The 14,907-nt window shown below is 44.5% G+C and overlaps 1 protein-coding gene across 1 annotated transcript in view; it reads left to right on the plus strand.

Annotated features, from left to right (window-relative positions):
• The first annotated feature begins 1,795 nt into the window (after positions 1-1,795).
• The window catches only part of LOC149473149 (uncharacterized), a 345,480-nt gene continuing 332,368 nt past the window's right edge, over positions 1,796-14,907 (plus strand). The window contains exon 1 of the mRNA XM_089682806.1: positions 1,796-4,490. Within this exon, the coding sequence (XP_089538932.1) occupies positions 2,332-4,490 (2,159 nt within the window). The 5' untranslated portion in view covers positions 1,796-2,331. The remainder of the gene's footprint in view (positions 4,491-14,907) is intronic.

Genomic DNA, 14,907 nt, shown 5'->3' on the forward strand with positions numbered 1-14,907 from the left:
CTGCCGCAGCATGTGTACACTCATAGCTGCTATGTGGCGGGAGTCACTTTGGGTGGGGAGCCCATGGAACCCAGCTCACATTAGAGAGGTGGGGAGACCCCTGTCTCAGCTCCCCATATCCCTATTATGTGTAAGTCACCCTGTGCCTGTTAGGGGTACTGGGTGATCTGTCCTAATATTGGGGTGGGGGTTGTTGATTGTTTAATGTCATGTGGTTTCATCCCATTGTTCTATTTTGTGTCTTGCATGGGAGCAAACTATTATGGGAATTATGTGTTTATGTGTATTAGCTTAGTGGGGGGGTGTCTCCAGCAGCCCTCCCTCCTGATGGGACTGTCTGCTGATGTGAAGTTTGAATACCTGTGTGTCTCTTGTTGCTAAGTGTAGATTGCCCCGCCCTGTGTCATTATGCAGGGAGGGGGGATTTTCCCCTAAGTGTATAAAAAGCCAGTTCGAGTTTCAAATAAAGAGTTCTAAGTTCAGACAGACTGGTGTCGTCTAGTCTTGTTTGGTTGGCTGTGGTGTCTGTGGTCGGTGTTCGGACGGGGAAGTGGTATTATAACGGAAGTACCCAAGTGCGGTCTGGGGTCGGTTCAGTTACATGTTAGGTAGGGACAAAGACATGTAATGTGGGCAGTGCAATGAGTAGGTGGGGTTTTGTGTGGGTGCGGCTTGACTGTTGATGGGGACACAGGAGGCCCCATGATTTCCTATTGCCTGAGGGCCCCATGAGTTGTCAGTCAGCCCCTGGTTTGTCTTAAGCACCATCACCTCAGGGGTGTATTTACCACAAGGCAAACAAGGCATTTGCCTAGGGCGGCATTTTTCAGGGAAACAGCACTGCCCTTGGAAGAAGGGACGGAAGAAGGGACACACACAGCATGGGGACCTGGTGGGTTCCGAGAGAGGCTGCAGGTGTATGCACAGCCCGACTCTGTTCCCGGGGATGTCCAGAGCTGTGAAGGCAAGTGTCTTTCTCTCTCTCACCATGGGGGGATGGTGGCTGGTGTATGGGGGGGCAGTGGTAGTAGAAGGCTCTCTTGGGTGGGAGGCAGGGGTGTTGTTGGTCAATGTCAAACTCTCTCTGTGGGGGGCGCACATTTCTGTGTTGCCTAGGGCAGCACAAAACCTAAATACACCACTGCATCACCTAACAACTGTACTTTTATTTTTTTCCATCAGTTCATCCCCCAACAGTTATCACCTTTAGCATCGATCATGGGTGGACTGACCATTTGGAAACTCGGGCACTGCCTGGGGGCCCGGGGTCAGTAGGGGGCCCCATGAGATGCCCCTGGTACCTTTTTCATAGGCTTTTTTGAGTTTGGGCAAGGACACAGGGGCCCCATGATCCCCTATTGCCCGGGGGCCCCATGAGTTGTCAGTCCGCCCCTGGTATCGATCGACCATCCCTTTTAGATTGTAAGCTCTAACGATCGGGGCCCTCGAATTCCTCTCGTATTGTAGATATATTGTCTGCCTTCATTTTGTAAAGTGCTGTGCAAACTGTTGGTGTTATAGAAATCCTGAATAACAATAATATAAGAAATTGATCATTTATTGAAATGTGTATGGAGACCATCAGTTTCTTTCATTGATAGAAGACACATACTGCCCTGTTTGTTCTCACCACCTACTGTATGTGATCATGCAATATATAAATAAATGAAAAGAATACAAATATCTCCTAGTTGTCGTGCAACAAGCCAATCTCTGAATTACTTGCTGTCACAACAGATCTCCCACCTTTGGCAAGTAAATATTGCCCCCGCCCCCCTCCTCCGGATGGCAGACACCATGCACAGCACCGCCACTGCCTGTGTGGCCGCTCCAGCGCTGGGAAGCAGGTGAAGGTGTCTGTGTAGACACATAGGTGGGCGAGTCTGTGCGCTGGGGGCGGGGCGGAGCTGGTGCCTGGACCCGCGGACGCCTATTCCTCCGTTTAAAGTTGCTGCCGCCGCTCAGGGAAGTGGCCTGTCTGCAACAGGCGGGGGGACCGGGACCTACCTCCGTCTCCCGGGGACTATGCTGCGATCCCGACCTGCCCTCACCAAGCACCGGAGCTCTTCGGGGGTCGCCGGGAGGATAAGTCGGTCATGTCTCCGCTGGTGATCCGCCGCTGGCAGCTTTTCCATGCGTGGGAGAGGCGGTGTGCCTGGAAGTGGGGGATCGGGAGACCCTAAACTGGCCGCCTGAGGTTCCCCTGACACCCTGATCGGCAACCCCGACACCTTACCCGACTCGCCGACACCGGGGGCTGTTTCTCCAGGCGGGCTCCATGCACGATTTCGGCTGAAACCATGTCTGTTGGTCTGGGGCTGGCGATCCGCGATGGCCCCGCGCTGGCCAGGCACTGCCCTGCTGACTACTAAGGCTCCGCGGAAACTTGTGTTCCTCTTTACTCTGTCCCTGTCCGTCACTTACCTCTTCTACAGCCTGCTCAGCTGCTACAGTTCCCTGCAGTTCCCTCTGCAGGACGCCGGGCTCTACCTACAGCCCGACCCGGTGGACGCCATCAGGAGCGCTTCCGCTAAGCCGGACACCGGCAACCGGGATTTCATTAGGGACTCCCCGCCGCCGCCACTGCTGCTGCTGCTGCCGCCTGCCTCCGGGAGCGCTGCAAGGAGCGGCGGTGCAGAGTCCGATTCCAGGTCCGGGGTTGGCGCGGAGGATAGGAAGGACTTTCCTGGACCGGCTGATCGGGAACTCGCCTCCAAAGTGCGGTGGAGAGCAGTAAGTGCCTCGGGGTCACCTTCCCTACATTACACCGATCCGGCATCCTCGCCATTCCGGTCCAGCGGGCAGAGCAGCGGCTCCTCTCATTCCTCTCCTTCTGCAAGTTTCTGGAGCTCGGTTACCCTGTCCCAGCCCGACCTCGGGTCACCTACCGTCAGGACTAAGACAGCATTCCACCCGGCTACTCACAGCGCTGCGACCCATGGACTAGGAGCCGGAGATCTCACCGGGTCCAGCTCATCCATATCGCATAGGACCGGCTCCCGGGACATCACCGCCTCCACCGCTGGCAGCATCAGCTCCTTGGGCTCAGCCACTGATCGGGGGTCCAGCACCGAGGACAGCCACCCTATTATAAGGGGGTCCAGCACCGAGGACAGCCACCCTATTATAAGGGGGTCCAGCACCGAGGACAGCCACCCTATTATAAGGGGGTCCAGCACCGAGGACAACCACCCTAATATAAGGGGGTCCAGCACCGAGGACAACCACTCCATTATAAGGGGGTCCAGCACCGAGGACAGCCACCCTAATATAAGGGGGTCCAGCACCGAGGACAGCCACCCTAATATAAGGGGGTCCAGCACCGAGGACAGCCACCCTAATATAAGGGGGTCCAGCACCGAGGACAACCACCCCAATATTGGCAGGGATAGTGTGATCAGCACCTTGGACAGCTTCCCCGTAGCAGGTAGGGAAGGAGGGTTCAGCACCTTGGACAGCTCCCCTGCATCAGGCAGAGATAGAGGGATCAGCACCCAGGACAGCTCCCCTGTAGCAGGCAGAGATAGGGGGATCAGCACCTTGGACAGCTCCCCTGTAGCAGGCAGAGATAGAGGGATCAGCACCTTGGACAGCTCCCCTGCATCAGGCAGAGATAGGGGGATCAGCACCTTGGACAGCTCCCCTGTAGCAGGCAGTGGTAGAGGGATCAGCACCCAGGACAGCTCCCCTGTAGCAGGCAGTGGTAGAGGAATCAGCACCTTGGACAGCTCTCCCATTAGGGACAACAGAGGGTTCAGCACCGCGGCCAGCGCTCCTCTCATAGGGGGTTGGAGCACCTTGGACATCGCTCCCCTTCCATCCGCTGATCACAACGCTCCCGTTCTTGGCCCTCGCCAGGGAACCAGCACCCAGACTAACCGGAGGACCGGCACTCCAGACTCCGCACTCCAAGGACCGGACGATAATCAGCCTGATCTCTCGGATGGTCCAACCCCCGGTGTCCCCGCTGACAGCACAGCAAGCTCCAGCTCGGATCCTCCGCTGAAGGACTCCAGCATAGCCGGCTTTGTGTCTTATAGAGTTTCCGATCAGAACTACGAAGAGTCTGCAGAGCCCGGTAGAGACTCTGTAGGGGAGCAGACCGGGATCCCAGCGGTAGGTTCTGGGGAGGTCAATAGACTTTCGGATTTTGCAGGCAATGAAATGCGCTCAGAGCTGTCTGAGGGACCCAGCTGGGACAGAACTCCACTGGCTGCCACTGAGATGATCCCAGAATCTCACACTGGATATTTGGAGAGGGAACCCCAGGAGTCCAGCACCACAGACGATGAGCTGAGTAGAAGAATATCGGTGAACAGTACGGTTGAGTATGGGGACAAAAGGCTGCCTCAGGCCATTATTATTGGGGTGAAAAAAGGAGGCACCAGAGCTTTGCTGGAAGCACTAAGAGCTCATCCTGATGTCAGGGCTGTTGGTGTAGAGCCCCACTTTTTCGATAGGAACTACGAGAAAGGGCTGGAGTGGTACCGGTAAGTAGCTGGAAAGGATCCTTTAATGTTGTACTTTTATAAGAGCCGTTGATAGTATGTTCAATATATATATATATAATTTATTTTACTTATTTAGATTTTCTGTAAGAAGCACCATATACTCAATAGCAGGATAACACCTGTAGTTATACTATACCAATATTCGGTGTCTTGTGAAGAATAAGAGACGTATTAGTCTGGTTGCTTGGTTATTGCTCAGTCATTGTCATTCCAGATGTGCATTCTGACTGAGCAGGCTAGCATGCACTATAATACACAGTATCTCTGGGCTTGTGCTTGAATCAGCTTATCCAACTTACATTGATGCACAATGATACACAGATTTTGCAAAAGTGTCTCACCAGTGTTCTAAATGGGGCACAGTATGCGCCAAATCCATGTGCCTGCCTAGAACTTGAATTTGACGCATGCTGCACCTCTTTAAGGACACATGTGACATGCTTTAGCAAAATCTGTCGCCAAAAGAAAGCTGGTCTTGATTAACTCCACTTTTGTAAGGGGCGAACTGTCAATAGTTCAATTTTGAAGTTGGCCACAATGTAGATGTGGAGCAAATTGGAACTACCTGAATTTGGTGCATGAGTCGCTGTCAGAACCAAAACTGTTGCAGTTGTGTTTTGAATGAGGTGCAACACATTAACAAGAGCGATTAACACAGAAAAGTAGCGCAGCAGTTTTTTTTTAATTCCCTCCAGTAAGATTTCACATTGTCCTATCAGCTGTTACCTTGACATTTTAAGCAGCTTGTGCAACCTGAAGGGGTTAACAGGTAAAGCAGTAATGAACTTTTACAGTCACCTGTACCTCACTGTCTACCTTACTGTATATGATGTCAGTTTATTTAGGCGTGATGGTATTCAGATTGTGTGCAGATATTTGCTCCCGTGCAGTAACTTCTGGAAGCATTTTGTGGTGGTGTTTTTTGTATTCTTTTTGATATATGAGTGCCAGCTGTCTTGATGGTAATTATCACATCTAGAAAACAGCGGTAACAGGGACGTTAGGCTACATCATAATATTGTGGCAACAGGGGATATATATACAGCATGTACATAAATATCACCTGCTGCACTACATATAACCCGATTCTCTGCTTATTCTGGAGAATTACAATACCTTGGATGGCAGTACATGATAGGACATCATCTCCATAAACTTCAGGGAAGACAAAAAAAAATGCTGTGTGAACAGGGGTGGATATACCAGGGACGGACTGACCATTTGGAAACTCGTGCACTGCCCGAGGGCCCAGGGTCAGTAGGGGGCCCCATGAGATGCCCCTGGTACCTTTTTCATAGGCTTTTTTGAGTTTGGGCAAGGACACAGGGGCCCCATGATCCCCTATTGCCTGGGGCCCCATGATTTGTCAGTCTGCCCCTGGGATGTACTATGCTTTACACTTCCATTTACAACAAATATGTGTGTTTAAGTGTAATGCAGTTAAATACAGGTCATTGCTGGTTAGATTGTTACTTTTTCGCTTCGTATATCCGACATTTGCTGAGAAGAATGTATGTTCGTTATACAGATTTTTAACCCATATGTTCAGGTTGCCTATTCTGCATCTAAGTATGTTACAGTATTATTACAGTATTATAGTAGTAAACACTGCCATGGTTTGTTTATTGAGGAAAAAGAGAGCTGGAATGTACATTTTGCTGAAAAGAGGTAGCAGTTTCACTGGGTACACTATATCACTGCCCAGAGATATAGTTCATTAATAAGTTATTACAGCAGCTTGACCTACTTAAGTGCTGACTTCATTTTAGTCAATAAAATATCTTATCTGTACAATCTATTCCAGGATTATAATATATATATATATATATACACACATACTGCTGTATCATACTCTATTCTGCTGCAAATACTAAATATAGGTAGAAAGTCACCAACTTTACCTTAGTTTTCTTTGGTATTCCTTTGTCTTCTTCTACATGTCTGGCTTTGCAGAAATATACACATTATTAAAATTGGACTTTTGATTAAAAAAGCAAGCAAACAAAAAGAGAGCAAAATCTATGTATATACCTAACCTCAAAGAAAAAAAGAGATACATGAGCTTGGGAATCTACTTGCAAATATAAGAAGGAGAAGACCCTGCTTGCAAAGGATATCATGCCATTCACCTAGTTTAATACGTTTATGGAACACCTGACAATAGTATTTATTAACCTAATGTAAAGATATGTGTTCTCCCTGACTGCAATGATAAAAATTAAACCCCTCTCAGTTTACTGTAGTAAGACTTCATGTACCTGATATTTGCATCAAATGCAGTTAATGCAAGTCTGTAATAGTCAGAGAGTGTATGAGGAAAGTCCTGGCCATTAACAAGCACTTAGCGATCATTGTACTTTTCTCCAACCACAGAAAAGGGACCATTGTCTTCAGCATGTGTTTATTCTAACAAACATTAGCTAAATCGCAGTCAAAATTTCCAACTAGTCTTAGTGATGATATCAACAATAGTGGGCCATACTTTTACCAACCATATTTGTATGTGCGATTTACGGTATGTTTTCAATAGGCAGCTTCTGAAACTGATCTGTAATTGGTTTCTGATGGTTTTAGCACATTATTTCCTATTACATTATTAATAAATAAGCCAGTTTTAGTTTACAAATTGCCAGCTATCTATTGGGTTAGTCGGGCAATATCAAAGGCACCAGTTAGAGATGCTAATTAAAAGGTATGCGCTAATAACAAACTTATACAAAGGTGTATATCATCATCCAAAAAAACATTTAGTGTTTTAAATAAATAATGTTGGACACTATAATTATTTATTTAAAACACTAAATATATTTTTTGGATGATGATATACACCTTTGTATAAGTTTGTTATTAGCGCATACCTTTTAATTAGGATTATTGTTGCCAAAATTTATTTTGGGTGGGATATGCTGCTGACACTTTGGTGTTTTTTGTAATATGGCGCTTTTTTCTTTTTTAATTTGGTACCAGTTAGAGATGGGCATATTCACAAAAAGCTAATGGATTTATTGGACTTGTACTGTTATGGCTAGTATGATGCACTATGTATACTGTATATATGACCACTAGTGCTTTGCAATATCCTAATAAATCTCCTAGACAACTTTTACAGAAATTGGTTCATATTGCTATTCATAATAAAGCAATTCATTCGAACAAAACTCCAATAACAATATGTATGTCTTCTAAGATTAGTTTGTCTATAATGTAAAAGTTCACAACGTTGTATAGAGTTTTCAGTATTTCTGTTCAGTATAGCACATGACCACTAACATAAATAAAACATTCCATCATCTTTTAGGGGACAGTTCTCTGGTATAGGCATATAAAAAATATTCCTTCCTTATTTTTCCCACAGTTTCAAGCCCCACACTTAGCATTCTGTATTTCACCCTGCAGTTTTTCCTGCTTACTAAGCATACCCAAGAGATCTCTGTGGGTCTGACACTTAATGTACTGAAGGGAATAGTTGAAACTGGCAGTAATCTGTGAAGGTCTATAAACTGATAGACCAACTGAGTGTAGACACAGAGGTGATTCCTGTTTGCTTACCATACTCATTCTTCACTCTCTCCTGCATTTACCATCACTCTACAGAAACTCATTTAGTAGACCTTTTCTTAAATGATACATGGAGATATTGGTGTCTTGTGCATTCAGTTTTCTCCTGGAAATGATGTTGATGAACATTAAAAAGAAACATCTTAAAAAAGAAATACCCAATTGTAATAAGACCTTATATGTTTGGACCTTTGGTATCCTTAGGCAAGAAATTAAAGACATTTTGCACCTTGGCGCTAGAACACCATAGAGAAACTGGCTAGTATTCCCTCAAATGTTATTGGCTATTGTGCAACCTGGACTGGAGTTGAAAGTGTTGCAGCTCTCTTCAGATTGGGGAATCTTTAACTGGGTAAACAACAAAAAAGGAACAAAGGGTACAAATGCCTAGTGCATTATCCAAGGCATTTTAATTAAGGTAAAAGATAAAAACATATTCACAAACCACATAAAATATAGCATGTCAGACCCAGATGCCAGCCCGAGAACCTCATAGGTCTGGATAGACAACGTCCAAAGATGATGTGTTTCGGGGGTCAAGTCCCCTTCCTCAGAGCTAGAGCTTTAGTCCTGAGGAAGGGGGCTTGACCCCTGAAACGTGTAAGCTGTGGACATCATCCTATCTGGACCTACAAGGTTTGAAGGCTGGTATCAGGGTCTGAGTTTATTACACTCTATTTTTCATGTGGTTTGTGAGTATGTGTTTACCGTTTACTTTATTTAAAGTGCCTTGGATAATGTACTAGGGGTTTGCACACTTTGTTCCTTTTTGTGGTGTGACAGTGTGGCAATCTGTCACCCAGGATTCTCAACATGGCAGGTTGAGGGGCCCCAGGGTAAGTGTTTGATACGGAGGAAAGTGGCTTTTCACTTTTCTCCTTTGTTTGTTAGGTCTGTTTTGGGATCTGGAGCCTGGAGATTTCAAAGAGATCTGGGAGGGATGAAATCTTCAATCCTGGGACCAGGTTTTGGGAATGGCCAGGAGACTGATTGCACAGGTGTGTACAGCCCTTTTCATAGAGTCAGGACCAGGGTTCTGGGCTCCACCCCGGCAGATAGGAGTCAGGAGGGCTCCACCTGGAAGACAGGAGTCAGGAGGGCTCCACCAAGGAGAGGTGGAAGCCAAAAGCAGCAAGGGGCTGCTAGAGACTAGCTGTGTGCTAGTGGCCAGCGGTGTGCAAGAGCCATAATTCTTGAAGAAGTCTGCAGGAGACAGACATCAAGCTGAGTATAAGCCAGGAGGCTGAATCATTGTTTTGTTTGATGGTGGATACCCCTGCGTGGGAAGCTTTATGTTATGGGACATTTGTTTAAATAAAATTTGGCAAAAAGGCCCTTAAAGAAGCGAGTCGCTGTGTGCTTTAAATGAAAAGCTCTACCATTTGAAGCGAGTTCCCACAGTGGTTTACGTGGGTATCCTTAGCAAGGCTATTTAAAAGGAACAGATATCCGAAGCAGCCTAAGTAGCAACCAGTCAGATTTCACCTTCTCATTTGCTTACCTGTAGCAATATAGTGAAGATTGATTGGTTGCACCATGCATATTACTATGGCTAACTGAAGGGCATGCTTATTGCACCAACAATGTTTTTAGTTTACAGGCAAGTTTATCGTAAAAGAAAAGTCTTAAATCTGCTTGCCATAACCAACGTATCTGTGTTTATCTAAATGGATGTTCTGGATGACAGCACTTTAAGCATGACTTGGGTGTTTATTAAAAACAAGAGGGAAAAAAAATGAGATGTACTAGATGAAAGCTTATTGCTATGCTACTTTAGAAGTGGCAAGTGGTCCGTGGCCATTGCATTTAGGTATAAGATATTTATCAGTTTCTAGCTTCAGCAGCAAAACCTAGTAATGCATCTTCAAAAAGCCCTGTGTGGAGCGCTCAGGAGATTTATATCTTGTAGCTGAGAGATAGCAGGGTGTATACTGTGCAGGCACTCTTGTAATTTGTCCATGACATAGTACGCTCATAGGTAACCCTCTGCATTCCAATTCACTGATAAGATGTCCACACTGGATGAATTTTTTTGGCCAGTAAATCCGAGCAAAGCTTAATCAGGCAACATGCAATGAGAAATGACTTCAGACAACCAACACTGTGGATGATATTTTTATCTTCAAATCCACATGTACTGATCTTTCCATTTAGGAAGGGGCATCTGATGAGAAGAAGCTGAAACAAGATGGGGCAAGAAAGAACTGGATACTTTTTCAACTCTCTGTATTTGTATTTGTAATCGAGGTTAGATCAGGTGAATCATTTTCAAGGTTTGTACTATTGTACATGCCTAGTATCTATTAAAATGAAAAAAGACAAATGAGAGCACAGCCGTGGATAAGGAGGTACCACCAGTTTTCCTGTACTGGGACCAAACCAGCAGGGGGCTCAGGCAGCTGGGTGAATCAGATGTGAGAATGAAGGGTGATTAGCACAGCGTGGGGGGGGGGGGAGACGTTAAGCAATTACTGGAACCAATCCCCTGTATGGGTCTCTCTGCAGCAGCTGAAAGCTGCCTTCTTCTCCTCTCCCTCCTGCTGGCTTTCAGCTGCTGCAGAGAGCCATACAGGGGATTGATTCCAGCAATTGTCCCCTGCTGTACACATCACCCTCCCTGTCCACTGTACATTTCTCCCTGATGCCCAGGCGGCCATTTTTGCCCCCACCCCCTTTGTGCTTTTCTCCTCTCCTTCCCACCAGTAGCTGCAAGCACACAATAGGATCTGTCAGGATGGAGAGTGGGGGGAAGGGTCTGGTAATTATGTGACATTTACCAGCCCTTACTTTCCTGAATGAACACAATGAGTAATCAGTACCAATCACTCACTGTGTTCATTCATAACTGAAGCCTAGTAAACTGCGATTTTCTATTTTTTTGGGGGGGGGGGGCTGTCAGGTTGGTTGCATGGGGCCCTGTGGTTTCTAACAGTGGCCCTGGATGAGGGAACCTTAAAAGGATAATGATCATTGACATTACTTTCTGAGAAGCAGTTTTGGGCATTTTTGAACTATTGGCCAACATACGAGTTTTAAAGCAGTTCTGTTACACACAGTGGAGCAAATTTACAAAAATGTCAGATCTGAAAGCTGACCTTCAGATTTACATTCAGTCTTACACAGCTGTACAGAGTCCTCTCGTGTACTATGCCTGTAAGTGGCTTACTTCAAGGCAGGGAACTGTGATTTTCTTTTAGTAAGCTATGTATAGAGCCCTGCAGGCTCCTCCCATGAGCCATAATCTGCCTATATAGGATGGAGAAGCACAGAGACCTAGTGATGACATCACTAAATCGAAAATTAGGTATGTAATGAAAGGCTTTATTTAAAACATAACTCTACTCTCTCAATCAACATAGACTATTTTAATCCTTATGCTGCTAGCATTAGTTTAAAACTTTTTTCTACATTCCTTCAGTTACTTCCTGGTTTCCAGGCCTAGGCAAATGATGTCATACCTTTCGGGAGTCTTCATGAGGGGACGAAGGGTTTTCTCAATTAGGCACACCCTCCTGCTTGCATGCCTGAGCTAATGGCAGATGGATTCGAGAAAGTAAATGTTAAATGTATCATCTGCCCTTACTCAAGATGGCCATGGCCAGAAATGCTAGGGGGTGTTTCAGGGGCGGACTTACCATTTGGAAACTCGGGCACTGCCAGAGGGCCCGGGGTCAGTAGGGGGCCCCATGAGATGTCCCTGGTACCTTTTTCATAGGCTTTTTTGAGTTTTGACAAGGACACAGGGGCCCCATGATCCCCTATTGCCCGGGGGCCCCATGAGTTGTCAGTCCGCCCCTGGGGGGTTTTTTAAAGTGATTTCTCAGCAAAATAAAGCATGGAGATATGAATGGATGGGGGAAACTGCTTGAATATTAAAAATTAAATAAACAGTGCTTTTGGTATGCGATGCTCAGATGCAATGTAGTTCTGCTTTAACAATTTCATTAGGATATTGATAAAGAGGGAAGGAGAAAGCAAAATATAGGCTGATTCAATTTCAGCTTTAGAATACATGTATAATTTAGATTTAGATGGCAACTGGTTGTGTATATATTTTTCTTGTGAGTGATCTTTCTAATTAGAATCTATTGTACAGACATTAAAAAAGAAGGAATGTAGCATCAAGCTACTGTTCTGACAAGTCTATATGTACTTTTAGGCCTCCTCCAACATGCAAACATGTAGGAAGCATTGTAGGTGGTATGATTACTTTCCCTGACACATTTAAACTTTATCTCTGAGCAGATAAAAAAACACCAAATGTAATTATGTAATTATGACAGATCATTAATTGTAGCTTGTGTAAGTACCTAAATATTCTTCCTATTAAAGCTTCCTGCAACCCTGTCAATAGCAGTATTCAAACAGGGAGATGGAAGAACAGAATTATGAGCTATCGGTGCTCTATTGCTTGCTATGATGTTGTCAGTCTTAGACTGTGAACATGCTTACAGGATAGAAGAACACAAGAATAACCTCAGCAGTATGCTGCTGTCCTTCATTGTCCCATCATCAAATTAGGGGTGGGGTGTTAATAAATATATGCTACTTAGCTGCACTGGAGGTTAGTAACCTGTCTATGCTTGCTGGTAGGGATGCTTGAAACACATGACTGACTGAACAGTATTACAAATCTGTTGGCAGGCATGACAAACCACATATACTGCATTTATGTAACTGTCTGCCTCTAAACTGACCTTAAAATTTTGATACTAAGCACTGTTACTTTTGATAAGTTACAAGTTAAAGTGGTTGTAAACCCTTCCATATAGTCAGTGAAGTGACTGGCCTCAGGTGATACACAGAGATGAAACAAATCTTCCTAAATAAGTTATACCTTTTTATCTGCAGTCTTCTCTAAATTCCTTCAATGTCCCTAATTTATAAAGCTTGTCTAGAGCTCAGAAAAAAGGGAGCAGAGAACTGAAGTTACACTCTGCAGAGCTCAGTGAGGAGAGCTCTGAGAGCTGATTGGAGGGAAGGGACCCCATCCACACGGCTCAAAGGAACAGAGCTAGGGCTGTCAATCTGCAGGAGATCTCTCCTCTGTCGCCGTTTTTCTCTTGGTGTCAGGAAAACTTGTTAGAAGTGACGCATGCTGTTAGTAGAGGACAGAGCAGCAGACGGAAATGATACTTAGTGCGATTAACTGAGATGAGTACACAGTATAGATGGAAACACCCCCTTCACACAGCAGACAGGAATCAAGGTGAGGCTGTCAATGACAGGTTGTGTGCTGGAGCTCCCCCCCTATCAACTTTTTATCTCTTGGTGGCAGGAAAACTTCTCAGACGTGACTCATGCTTATAACAGAGGAATGAAGCAGCAGACAGAAATGGCAGTTAGTGCTCTTAATTGAGACAAGTACACAGTATAGATGGAAATGCTTTGTTCATATTTCATGTCTGAGGTTTACAACCACTTTAAAGAAATCCTGTAGTAAGGAAGGATGATGGGAGTCATTGCTGTCCTCTTTTTCAAACAATGCTAATTGCTTGGCTGTCAGGATAAATCTATGGTTTCTGTACTCATAGTCACTGACCCAGGACTTGCTTGCAGATCAAAAGTTCTTACTTCACACTGACTTTCCTGATCTGCTTGTTCATTTCAGAACAGGAAATCAGAATGTATTAAAACCTTTGATTCAGCATTACAGCCAAGCTATTAGCATTTTCAGAAAGATGTCAGAAATAGATACTTCTATTATCTATAAGCACAGCTTTCCTTTAATAAAAACGACCATTCAGACTTCTACCTTAATTAATTTCTGAACTAATATGTGGCCTAGAACTTACAGTGTGGCCACTGCCACTAAAGTATTGAAGCAACTTCTCAGATAAGTATCAACATCTATTACAGATTCTTTTTTACTGCAGCAACTTATCAAAATACTAAAGCTGCAAAAACGTGACTAATTGACTTATAGCCTACTAAATATGGGACCCAGCAATATACCGGCAGGATTGAAAAATCAGAATTATGCCCATTTATAGACTTGTTTTGTACATTAACATTTTGTATGAGACTGAAAAGTGGCTCAATTTGTGACTTCCTACCGAGTGAGCGACAGGCTGAAATGCGTGCAAATCGGCTTGATTTCTTTCATGTAATAATATATATTCTTAATGATTTGGCTCAGCATACTTACATTGTCTCAATCACATTTCTCTCCTGAAAACCTCCATTATAAACAATGCTGAACAGTGAATTGTTGGTTCTTTGGGAACTAAAAGAGTTCTGAAAAAAAAAAAAAAAAGAAAGAAAAAGAATCCAAAGTAATGCATTTCTAGTGACGGTTCTTCTGAAAGTAATTTGATTATAGTAATATATTTAGCATGCAAAAACACCATTTACCTGGGTGGAGATAAGTGGCAGTCACGCAGAGCTTGTATGGCCTGTATTAGGCTTTCTTGATTGCTGAACTTTAAGGTTAGTGCAATTTCATTAGTGCTATCAATCTTTCTTTTACAGTGATGCTAAACACTTGTAGAATTGCAATTAAACCATGAAATCATACCCTTAGAGTAAGCTTGTTAAATGCTGCACGTGATAGGGGTGTTTTTTGTCTCAAGAAGTCTAAATTATCATTTATCTCTCTTCAAGTGAATAACTAGACTTTTTATAATTTATTTTTCATATTAAGGTATTAAATTAAGTAGTAAAAATTTTTTTTTACAGGTAAGTGGTTAGCACTTAACACCTTGCAGCTTCGGGTTCCTCGGTTTGAATCCCTACCTGCGTGGATTTTGCATGTTCCCCCTTTGCTTGTGTGGGTCTTTTCTAGGTACATTAGTTTCCTCCCACACTCCAGAGAATTGCTGGTAGGGTCAACTGGCTC

The sequence above is a fragment of the Staurois parvus genome, unplaced genomic scaffold (genome assembly GCF_062004578.1).
Source record: "Staurois parvus isolate SC_StPar_1 unplaced genomic scaffold, SC_StPar_1.0 ptg000018l, whole genome shotgun sequence".
NCBI lineage: Eukaryota > Metazoa > Chordata > Amphibia > Anura > Ranidae > Staurois > Staurois parvus.